This window comes from Sapajus apella, unplaced genomic scaffold, assembly GCF_009761245.1.
Source record: "Sapajus apella isolate SASKATOON/1434 unplaced genomic scaffold, GSC_monkey_1.0 scaffold7, whole genome shotgun sequence".
In the NCBI taxonomy this organism is placed as follows: Eukaryota; Metazoa; Chordata; class Mammalia; order Primates; family Cebidae; genus Sapajus; species Sapajus apella.
In genome coordinates this window covers 17,351,993-17,364,738 of record NW_022436947.1, presented here as the reverse complement: position 1 = coordinate 17,364,738, position 12,746 = coordinate 17,351,993, and the positions used below count along the sequence as shown (strand labels likewise).

At 35.7% G+C, this 12,746-nt stretch overlaps 1 protein-coding gene across 1 annotated transcript in view; it reads left to right on the top strand.

Moving 5' to 3' along the window:
• Window positions 1–12,230, top strand: part of LOC116550238 (hyaluronidase-4-like) — a 17,127-nt gene extending 4,897 nt beyond the window's left edge. The window contains exons 2-3 of the mRNA XM_032276106.1: window positions 522–611; window positions 11,754–12,230. Of these exons, the coding sequence (XP_032131997.1) occupies window positions 522–611; window positions 11,754–12,209 (546 nt within the window). The 3' untranslated portion in view covers window positions 12,210–12,230. The remainder of the gene's footprint in view (window positions 1–521; window positions 612–11,753) is intronic.
• Window positions 12,231–12,746: the final 516 nt, after the last annotated feature.

Sequence of the window (12,746 nt, the reverse complement as noted above, 5' to 3'; positions counted from 1 at the left end):
TTCCTTCCTTCCTTCCTTCCTTCCTTCCTTCCTTCCTTCCTTCCTTCCTTTTTTTTTCTTTTTGAGACGAATTCTCACTCTGTCATCCACATTGGAAGGCAGTGTTACAATCTTGGCTCACTGCAAACTCCACCTCCTGGGTTCAAGAGATTCTCCTGAATTAGCCTCCCCAGTAGCTGGAACTACAGGCATCCGCCACCACGCCCACTAATTTTTTTGTTTTTAGTAGAGATGGGGTTTCACCATATTGGCCAGGTTGGTCTTGAACTCCTGACCTTGTGATCCACCTGCTTCGGCCTCCCAAAGTGATGGGATTATAGATGTGAGCCACCGTGCCTGGCTGAGATCAACTTTTTAAGACTCTATATGAGTGAGATCATGCAGTGTTTACCTTTTGTTTTAGAAACAAAGATATCATTATTAATGTGTTCCTTACCACATTTGAGGAGTTGAGTCTTATTATTGCATTATTAGTGACAAAATTTGACTTGGAAACTACTTCTGATTCTTCTCTTTCCTAGGAGGACTTAGTGCATACAATTGGCGAAAGTGCTGCATTGGGGGCAGCAGGAGTAATATTGTGGGGAGGATATGAATATTCTGCTTCAAAGGTAAGCAATGATTTTTCTGGCAGCATCTTGAATATACTTTAGAGATTGGTTAAAAAAAAGTTTTTTTTTTGTTTGTTTTTTTTTCCACATCAGGTTACTGATTATCTGCTTACTTGACCTTAGTGAAATTCAAAACCTACAGGGTCTAAGAGTGAGCACCTACCCTATACCAGCCATTGTGGTTAGTAGAAGGATAGAAAGAGTACAGTCATTCAATCAGATGGCCAAGTGAGAAACTGATATTTATTGCCTAAGGGTGTAATTTTGACCATGTTAATTTACATTTCTTAGTCTCAGCTTCTCCATCTAAAAAACCAGACTAAAATAAAACCTCCTCTGCAGGATTTTGGTAGATTAAATGCCATAATACATATGTGACAAAGAAAAAAATAACAAATTTTAAAAATGAATAATTATTTCATTTGCACTAAGGAGGGCAGATTCTCCAAAAATGATAAATTATTCTTTTTTATTTTTGTTTTTTGTTTTTTGAGGCAGAGTCTCATTCTGTCACCCAGGCTGGAGTGCTGTGGCATGATCTCGGCTCATTGCAACCTCCGCCTCTCAGGTACAAGTTATTATCGTGACTCAGCTTCCTGACTAGCTGGGATTACAGGCTTGTTTCACCATGCCTGGCTTATTTTTTTTTTGTATTTTTAGTAGAGACAGGGTTTTGTTTTGCTGGCCAGGCTTGTCTCAAACTCCTGGCCTCAAGCTATCCACCTGCTTTGGCTTCCTAAAGTGCTGGGATTACAGGTGTGAGCCACTGTACCTGGCCCAAAAATGATGGTTTACTTTGCTAATTACCTATTATAGAAATGCATGTGGGAAAAAATCTATTTGTATATAAAGATTTATTAACACTCTACTCTTTCTTTTGTTATAAGAACACGTAATACATAATATGAAACCTTCCCTCTTAACAAATTTTGGAATGCTTAATACATTATTAACTATAGACACTATGTTGTATAGGACCTCTCGAATTTATTTATCTAGTACAGCAGAAACTTTACAACTTTTAGATAACAAGTTCCCATTTCTCCCACCCTCAGCCCCTGACAACTACTACCGTATTCTCTGCTGCTATGAGTTTGACTATTTTCGATCCCTTGTAAGTAGAATCATGCAGCACTTGTCCTTCTGTGACTGCCTTAGTTCACAAAGAATAATGTCCTCCAGGTTCATCTGGTTGTCACAAATGACAGTATTTCCTTATTTTTAAAAGCTAATATTTCATTGTATGTATATACTGAATTATCTTCATTTATCTGTCAACAGGTACTTGCATTGTTTTCATTTCTTGGCTATTGTTTATAGTGCTGCAAAATACATAGGAATGCAGACCTCTCTTTGAGATTTTGATTTCACTTATTTTATATACCCAGAAGTATATATGCCTATATGCGGAATCATATAGTAGTTATATTTAGAATTTTTTGAGGAACTTCCATACTGTTTTCCATAGCTGTTGTACCTTCTAACATTCCCATCGGCAGGGTACAGGGTTCTCATTTCTCTACAACTTCAACACTGGTTATCTTATTTTTTTAAATAATAGCCATCCTAACAGGTGTGAGGAGATAGCTCATTGTTTTGATTTACATTTTCCCGATAATTAATGATTTTGAGCTTCTTTTCATATATCTGTTACCTCTTTGTATGTCTTCTTTGGAGAAATGTTTGTTCAAGTCCTTTGCTTAATTTTTGATTGTGTTATTTGGATTTTTCGCTGAGTTGTAGAAGTTCCTTATATATTTTGGATATTGACCTCTTATCAGATATATGGTTTGAAAATATTTCTACTGTTCCACAGATTGTCTCTTCACACTGATGTTTCTTTTGCTGTGTAAAAGCTTTTTAATTTGATGCATCCCATTTGTCCATTTTTGTTTTTGTCGCCTGTTCTTTCAGTGTCATGTCCAAGAAATAACTGCCAACACGAATGTCAAGAGGCTTTCCCCCTGTGTTTTCTTCTAGGAGTTTTACAGTTTTAGGTCTAACATTAAGTAAATCTTTAGTCCATTTTGAATTGACTTTTGTGTGTGGTGTAAGATAAGGGTCCAATTTCACTTTTGGGCTTATGGATATCCGGTTTTCTCAACCCCGTTTGTTGAAGAGACTATCCTTTCTCTACTGTGTTCTTGGCACTGTTGTCAAAGATCAGTTGATCATATATGCGTTGGTTTACTTCCGGACTCTATTCTGTTCCTGTGACTTGTATGTCTTCTTTTACGCCAGTAACATAATGTAATTATTGTAGAGTTGTAATGTATTTTTAAACTTGGAAATGTGAAGCCTCCAGCTTTGTTCTTCTTTCTCAAGATTACTTTGGCTACACTGGGCATTTTGTGGTTCTATATAAAGTTTAGTTTTTTGTTTTCTATTTCTGCAAAAAATGCCATTGTGATTTTGAAGAAGATAGCATCAAATTTGCAGATCATTTTGGGTAATCGACATTTTAACAATATTAAGTTCTTTTATCCATAAACATAGGTTGTCTTTTATTTATGTCTCCTTTAATTTCTTTTATCAATATTAAATAGTTTTTGAGTACAAGTCTTTCACTTTTTTGGTTAAGTTTATTCCTAAGTATTTTATTATTTTAAATGGTATTGTAAATAGAATTGTTTTCTGTTTCCTTTTCAGGTGATTCACTAATTAGTGTATAGAAATTCAGCTAATTTTTATGTTGACTTTGTAACTTGCACTCTTATAATTTCTTTCTTTATTCCTTATGACATTTTTGTGGGGTCTTTAGAATTTTCTACCTATAGAATTATGTCACCTGCAACAAGGCTAATTTTAAATTTAGTTTCATTTTTATTTCTTGCCTAACTGCTCTCGCTAGGACTTCTAGTACTATGTTGAGTAGAAGTGGTCAGAGTTGGCTGGATGAGATAGCTCATGCTTATAATCCCAGCACTTTGGGAAACTGAGGCAGGAGGATCGCTTGAGGCCAGGAGTACAAACCCAGCCTGGGCAACATAGTGAGATCCAGTCTCTACAAAAAGTGAAAAAGAAAGCCAGGTGTGGTGGTGTGTACCTGTGGTCCTAGCTTCTCAGGAGGCTAAGGCAGGGGGATGATTTGAACCCAGGAGTTCAAAGCCGTAGTGAGCTATGATTATGCTAGTGCACTTCAGCCTGGGTGACAGAGTGAGACTCCATCTCTTAAAGAAAATTAATTAAATTAAAATGAATGAAAGAGAAATGATTAGAGGGAGTATCCTTGAGTTATTTCTGATCTCAGAGAAAAAGCTTTCAACTTTTCATCATTGATTATGAAGTTAGCTATGGTCTTGTCATATGTGGCCTTTATATGTTGTGGTACATTCTTTCTACATCTATTGTTTTAAGAGCTTTTACTATGAAGGGGTGTTAAATTTTTTTAAATGCTTTTTCTGCAGCTAGTAAGATGATCATATGATTTTTATTTTTCATTTTGTTTGTGTAGTATATCACATTTATTAATATATGTGTGTGTTGAATCATCCTTGCATCCCAGGGACAAATCCTATTGGATCATGGTGTATGATACATTTAATGTGCTGTTGAATTAGGTTTGCTAGTATTTTGTAGAGGATTTTTGCATCCAGTTTCATCAGGGATATTGGCCTGTAATTTTCTTTTCTTATAGCATCTTTTCCTTGCTTTGGCATCAGGGTAATGCTGGCATCATAAAGTGACTTTGAAAACGTTTCCTTTTCATCCATTTTTTTGAAGAGTTGGAAAAAGATTAGCATTAACTTTTTTAAAATGTTTGTCAGAATTCACTGGTGAAGCTTTCAGGTCTGGGGCTCTTCTCGTAGCAAGGTTTTTGATTAACGATTCAGTGTCCATATTCATTATTGGTCTATTCAGATATTCTATTTTTTCATTTTTAGTTCTGGAGTTGTATATATATATATCTAAGAATATATAAATTTCTTCTAGGTTATCCCAAGTTACCTAGATAGTATACACAAAATGACTCTATCACTTTTCACAAAATAACTGTACTACTTTTCTACAACTGCATTTGAGCATGTTCACCCACCCCACTGCCTAAATGAAAATTCTGCGACCGCAGTTCTTCTTCATTTCCAGGTTTTAACAAACACTCTCATTTTCAGGAATTAAAATGTTCAGTCTTATAAAATACAAAAACAGCAATCTCTTTTCATACAGTGTGACACAAATTAGAATGTCAGCATTGTTAAGAGCAGCAGTCCTGTGATGAGACTGCCTGAGTTTCAATGCTCACTTTTTGTCACCTACTAGCTGTGTGACATTGATCAAGTAATTGACTTTTCAATTTCTTTATCTGTAAAATGAAGGAAATAATAGTATTTCTTATAGGACTTTTATGAGAATTACACTATTAATATATGTAAAGCATTTAAAACTGTACATGGCAGATGGCAGGTGCCACATGGTGTTGATTATTACTTCAGCCTGGATCTGAGGTGTGGGGAAGAGGGATATGGTAAGTTCTTTTGTTCAGCTAATTCAAAGATGGGTTTAGAAGGTGGGGATGAGGGTGAGAAAGGGTGGCAATATAATTTTTATGTATTTAATGACATTTTAAATTACCTTTCCTGTTGAAAGCCTTTTGATATGGCTGCCATTTAGTGACTGACTTTTTCTTACATGAAAGACTGCTGCAATTTGGTTGCAGGAAGCCCTCCTCTCCCGACAACTCTCACCATCACCCCCTTCGCTCCTGTGTAAAACATCATTCTCTGATTTGAACAATGCAGGCTTTAGCTACCACCTTGAATCTTCCCCCTTACTTCTTCCCTTGAAGTACCACCTACATTCCCTTTCGCCTTGGTCTTTCAGGAAGGTGCATGCCTGGCTACTTCTGTAAAATCCACTTGGTTCATGAAAATGCTCCTATACCCTTGCTCGATTAAATTACATGAAGGCAGGCCACTCCCACTGCTGTCATCTCTCCTCAATGTCTTTATTCCAAGAACCTATAGCAGAGCTTTTCACATAACAATATGTGCTGAATAAATATTTGCAGAGTGAATAAATGAACATGTCAGCCTCCATGCTCCCCGTTGTTCCCATGGGTTTTAGTACAGTGCACTCTACTCCTTCAAATTCCTTTAATAGAATATTCCTTCTGCCCTGAGAATTTCTAGCCCTCTCTTTATATATGCCGGAGATGGGCAAATGTCTCTAAGTCCTTAGTTGTCAACCACCTGTCTTCAGCTTTGGGTTTCAGGTGAAATCTCTCTTTCTTTCTCTCTCTCTCTATATATATGATAAATGTAGATATAAAAATATATGATATATATTATGTATTTAGATTTTCATAAATTATATGTAAAGTTCCCGTCTTTTTTTTGCCACATTACATATAAATGGTTTAACAGGTTTTCCCTAATTGAAGCATGTATTTGGGATGGCCTGATTAAATCCAAGCTGTCAATACACAAAATTCTCTTTTAGGTTCCTGATGTAAATCTTAAAGACAGATGATCTTTCCTAAGGGCAGCTGAAATAGCCATGTAATTACATCCAAAAGACTGACAAATCCAACTCTAGAAGCAATAATTAAGATTGATATAATCAAAACTTTCATAGTAAAATAGAAGAGGAGGTTTTCACATGTAACTAAACTTCCTAATGACCCCCTTGAAATATTTCTATTATTGAGTTTCCCCAAAGTTTCATACTAATGGTAGCTGCTGCATATCTTTTGTTTCAATATTTTCCTGTCTTTCCCTTGTACATACATAGGGATCCTCCCTACAGTTCTGCTACATGTCCCTCGTTTTTTAATTAAATTTTTCATTTTGAGATAAATGTAGATTCACATACAGTTGTAAGAAATGATACAAAAGATCCTCTGTACTCTTTACCCAGTTTTCCCCAAACGTAACGTCTTGGAAAACTGCAGTTAAAGATCACAATCATGATACTAACCTTGACACATCACGATACAGAACAGTTTTATCACCCCAAGAATCCCTCATGCTGCCCTTTTATAACACTCACTTTCCTCCCCCCAATCCCCTTTCAATACCTGTAACCATCAATCTACTTTCCATTTCTATAACTTTATCACTTCAAGAATGTTGTATAAATGAATCATATAGTATGTCACTCTGGAGGTTTTTGTTGTTGTTGTTGTTGTTTTACCCTTCATAATTTAATGGAGCTATTCCCTTTCTAAACAGTAAAATTTCTTATGTCAAAATTTGCATGTATACACATTATCTTTATTATTCAGTGATGTCTGGGAAAACTCGAGATACATAAATGTCTTCTGCTTCATGTAGCTGACCATGTGAAAATAAACTTTATTATAAACCAACATCTGCTATATGGAATATTCCACTTTGGATTTTCACCTTAATGCTCATATCAGAAACCACTGATGATTCCCTGTACTCACAGTTTCTTAATATGTTAAGTTGCAGGCTGTGGGTTTCTGCTGCTATGGAGAATAAATGTTTATTTCTTTTAGGTATCTTCTAGGATTCCACAAAGTAACATTTGTTTTTCTTTGTACCACCATATAACCTATTTTTAAAGTAAAACAATCACAACTTTGTCCTCCAAATTTGATTTTTAGATGACGGCATGGTAGTGAGATGGAGAGACAATGGTTTTAAAGAATCTGACTTTGCCCAAAGAGAGATCTGGCCTTTGTCCATGGCTTCTTGGTGGTAATCTTGGGGTATCTTTGTTTAGGGTGGATATAGTCACACCTAATAGTTTCTAATAGTTTTATGATGAGGGCTGACTATGACAGAAGAACCAACCATGTCACAAAGGGTAAAACAATGGGGTGGATGCTTTGGACCATGCATTATCAATGAGCTGGAAACTGAGTTCAACCACTTAGTCAATCAGTCAATTATGGCTCTGTAATAAAGGCACAATAAAAACTCTGGACACTGAAGCTCAGGCAAACTTCCCTGATTGCAATACTCTGTATTGTTACACATTAGTGTTGGAAGGGTACTGACTCCATGGCAGGGAACAGAGAGAGCTATGCATTTGGAATTATCCCAGACTTTCATCTATGCATTTCTTCCTTTGGCTTATTTTTATCTGTATCCTTTTAGTGTACTAATACATAACCATGAGTATAATAGCTTTCAGTGAATTCTTCTAGGGAATCATTGAAATTGAAGTTGATCTAGGGAATCCTGTGCAGCTACATTGCAGCCAACGTCAGAAGTGAGGGTGATCTTGCACAGGACTGTGTACTGAGACTTTGTATTTTGGCTAACTCCTGGTTTATAGACATAAACCTCATTGTATTTATATAGATCTGAAATAACAAACATGGGGGTTGTGCACAAAAAATTTAGCATGAGATGTGTTTTGTATTGCCCACATCCCATTGTAGAAAAAAAAACAACATCACAAAATGAAGTGCTTTAAAACATGTCTTGAAAACTCAAAGATGTGTAGCTGATTGCCCAGATTTCACTGTTTCTGAAAGGTAGATGTCTCCACTATATGGAGTTTCATGCCAGTTCCTTATCCACCCATGCAGCCATTTGAGGTTTGGGGCTAAACTTAGATTTGTCATCTACATTCATTAGTAAAACTGGCCTGTGATTTTGTTCTGTTTTTATATCAAGGTTATATTGCTTTAAAGAGAAATTAGACAACTTTTCATTTTCTTTTTTTATGCTCTGGAACAATTTTATGACTTGAAAATTATCTAATCCTTAAAAGTTGCAAATAACCAAAACACAAAAATACTTCGATTTAGAAAACTTTTTGGTGGTAGTAAGTCTTTCCTCTAATTTGATGATCCCTTTTAATTATGTTTTCTATCTCTTGATACTAGTTTTTAAATTTAGCACCAAACTTCCAATTTAGTAGCATAAACATATATATACCATATTAACTTACAATTTAAACATTTACCTCTGAAGCTTTAACTCTATTTTTTTCTCATTCATGTTTATTTTTCTTCCTTTTTTGATTAGTTAGGCTTGTCAGATATAAATGTTTGATGGTTTTCTTTCTTTGAAGACCTACTCTTTATCAATTCAGTTTTCCAATTCATAAATTTATACTTTTAACTTTTAATTTCCTTTCATGAGATTCTTTCTAAAAAATTATTTTTTTAACTTCTTGAATTGAATACTTAATTTATTACTTTATTCCTCTATGTTAAATAATCAAAGGCATATTTCAGTAAAAAGTGTTACTTTTGCATTTAGTATTAGTTGCTTTAAAATGTTAGAACATTTTTTCAGATCCAAAGACAGAGTAGAAGACAAACTTCCACAAAAAGGTGCATATTTCTTTAGATAAAGGTTTAAAATTAGGAGCTAATTTTAGAAATTTAGCTAGCTACAAGCTCCAGATGCACTAAAGTTCAAGAAAGTTTGCCATAATGGGTAAAATGTCACTTGCTGGGTGCTAGGAAATTGGCGACCAGCTTCTGATAATGAGATAGAGATAGTAAGTGCACTGATTCAATGAAGCAGGTAGCAACTAAGGTGGAGCTTAGAAGAGTGGAAAAGTGACTGAGAGGATGCAGAGAGTTGGGGGAGCAGGAAGCATAGACTAAAGTGTAAGTGGAAAGCATGCCACTCAATACCCCATCAGCTACCACTGTGCACTGCTGTGTAGCTGAATGGGAGTCCAGGTGAAAGTCAATGCCAAAATGCCTTGTTTCTGGTATGATAATTGGATTGCCCTGTCAAAAAAATCATTTATAACTATGCATTTAACACTGAAAAGTACTTTGGATGTATTAACACATTTTAACATGTTGTATTACAGTTGTCTGTATTTTTCTAATTAATGTGAAATTGTAACAAAACAAATTTCTGTTTGGATCAAATTACTACTTGGGAGGGTATTTTAATCTGTAAAAAACTAGAATTTTATTTAATTATGGAGAGAAACATATGTACACTTACTGTATTTAGAACAGATTGTGGGAGACTAGTTGGGAAGTAATCATCCAGGTGAGAGCTAATGGTGACCTGAACCAGAATGGTAGCAAGGGTTAAATTCTGGATGTATTTTGAAAGTAGATGGAAAAGGAATTGCTGATGGATTAAATGTAAGAGGAAAAAGGAGTGAAGAATGACTCCAAGCTTTTGCCCCTGAGGCTTCTGTAGAGAGGGAATTGGCTTATGCTGAGATGGGGGAGTCTGGGAAGAGGGTCAGTTGCTTAATTTGGAGTATGTTAAGTTTGAAATGCTTGTAAGATATCCAGGTAGGGATGTCAAGTAAAGATGTCAAGTAAATAGGGGGGTATAAAATCTATTCAGGGATAAGGTCTCGCAGATATACATTTGGGGCTGTATTTAAAGTAATGAGATGGGATGAGTTTATCCAGTGAAAGAGTATAGCTGTAGAAGAAAAGAGGTTTAAGAGTTAAGCTGAGGGCACTCCAATGTTAGGAAGGAAAGATGAACAGGAGCCAGTAAAGAAGACCGAGAAGGAACATCTAGTAAGGTTGGGGACAAAACAGGGATGTGCTATTCCGGAAGCTAAGTGAAGAAGGTATTTCAAGGAGGAAGGCTGCGACAGAACAGGTAATGCCCAAGTTGAAGTTGATTACATTTGCCAGTGTTCGATGCTGTCTTTGTCTGACTCCTCCCAACCTTTTTCTTTCTTGGTTGCTCTTTCTTCCTTCCTCTTTTTCCTTCCCAGCCCCCTTTGCCCCTTCCTTCTTTCCTTTACTTCAATTGTTTGCCTGTTTTATTTTATTGTGTCTTTCCTAGAAGTCTCCTCAGATGCCTCAGACAAGGAGTCTTGTCTTGGCTAAAAACAGCATGTGTTTCTAAATATAGAAGGAGGCCGCCCCAGGTTGAATGTTCCTGTAACAAATAATGTTGCTTACATGATCTTCAGAATTTGCTATTGCCAAAGTGCTGGCCTTGTTAAACTACCTGTCAATTAAGAGCTTTATTCTGCCTTGTGACTTTCAATTTGAATCTCCCAAATCTTTACCAGTTGTATTCACAGTTCTGTGGCCTCCTCTCACTGAGAAAATATCCCATTATTCTAAACTTAATTGGTTTTAAATTATGCATTAGTTTTAATATTGATAAAATAATTAAATGCTAATAGAAAGCTCAATTTATGTTACTTATTAATCTACTAGAATTTTTCCATGGTCCTACCTCTATGGATCAAGGCAAGCATTTATCAAGATTCCAGCCAGGCTCTTCTGGGTTAGCTGATAACATCATTTCAGTTATGCTTGCCCATCCTGGCTGCATAGTGTGATCATTAATCTGTAGAAATGTGTCCTAGAGTTAAAGCCAATGCTATGTACACATTAGTGAAATACCCAATGGTAGACTTTTGGGAAGACATTCTTACCTACTATCATTGGACTGTATATACTATGTAAAAGTAACACTAGCATTTGATTGTAAATAATAATCGTTTATATTTTACCTCCCAAAAACTGACTGATGGATAAGTAAAGTATGTTATATTTCTGAAATACTAAACAGCAACTAAAATGAAAAAATGCTACATGTATCATCTTAAAAAAATGGAAAATGTTAAGTTCTAAAAACAAATTGCAAAAATATCCTACATGGTATATATTTAAGTACATGTTTAAAAAGCACAAAATAATACTACCTATAGTTCATAATCACACACACACACACGCACACACACACACATACACACACACAACCCTCTAGGAAAGTTATAAAAACGTAAGTGAGAAGACTACTCACTAACTTTAGGAGAACTGTTACCTCTTCAGAGGTACGAAGAATAATAGGATGACTTGGTAGGTTTTGAAAAATCTGGCTAATGTTAAAATATATTGAGTAGCAGCACTGAAAATGTTTCACAACTAAAGTTAAATTTTAACAAATCATCCCCATATTACTGACATCTTTTAAAAATATTACTACAAATGTATCTTTACATTAGGGAACAGTCTCTACTGGGACACTGTGGGGTCATCTTCCCTTGGAAATGGTATGAATTTGGTTGGGTCATAGTTTTCCCAATTAAAGGCACAGATCATTACTCATGTGACCCTATAGAGGCTTAGTCCTTCATTTAAATAACTAATCCACAGAAATGCTGTTTTTCCTCTGCCTTACCAAATACAAAACTTCAGGCGTTAATACTACCTGGATAATGGAATCACAGTTTGAGAGTGCTTTAAGTGAATTTCTGTTTTTCCTACAGGAGAACTGCTTATCTGTGCAACAATCTATCCAAGGGCCTTTGGGCCATTATGCTGTGAATGTGACATCTGCAGCTAAGTTCTGTAGTCAGAGTCTATGTAACAGTCATGGAAGATGTATTCGAAAAACACCTGAGTCCTCCTTCTATCTGCATATGCCTGAAAGCAGTGGTAAGAAATATGTTCTAAATAAGAGCTTCAGATTCGTCATTTCTAAAAACAGTAAGGAGAAGACAATAACAGACATGAAGAATGGATTTGTGTGTCACTGCTATTACGGCTGGCATGGACCATCTTGTCAGGATCACTCTTCAGATCTCCTAAGAGAGATGAATAAGGCTCCTAATATTAACTTCGATTTGTTAGTTTTTGTCAGTATGGCTTTTTCTGTGATTCTGCTAAAAGTTTTTTTAGCAGTTACTACAATGCCAATTTTTCCCGGAACTACTGAACAGTAGCAAATGTTGATATTTTTTTTCAACTTCAAGCCTCTCCCAAAATATGTATTTGCTTTAAAGTAAAAAAAATAAAAAATAAAAAAGATAGTCATTGATGTCATTCATTGATATAGCAATTATTTATTGGGTGTTTACCTTATGCAAGGAAATAGAGAAAAGAAAGTGAATATACCTGCTCTCAGGGAGCTTAAATTCTTGTGGGAAAATAAACAATGATAAGTAAGCAATAAACAAGCCTGGGCAACATAGCAAGACCCCATCTCTACAAAAAATGTAAAAAAAATAGCTGAGTGTGGTGGTGTGGACTATAGTTCCAGCTATTTGGCAGGCTGAAGTGGAAGGATCATTGAGCTCAGAGATCAAAGCTGCAGAAGCTATGGTTGTGTGACTGCACTCTAGACTGAGTGACAAAGTGAGACCCTGTCTTAAAAAAATATTTTTAAAAATCCAATAAACCAAGAAGCACACACATATTTGGTGGTCCTAAGTGCTCTGGAGAATAATAAGGATGGGGTAAAAGGATTAGGGAGTGTGAGA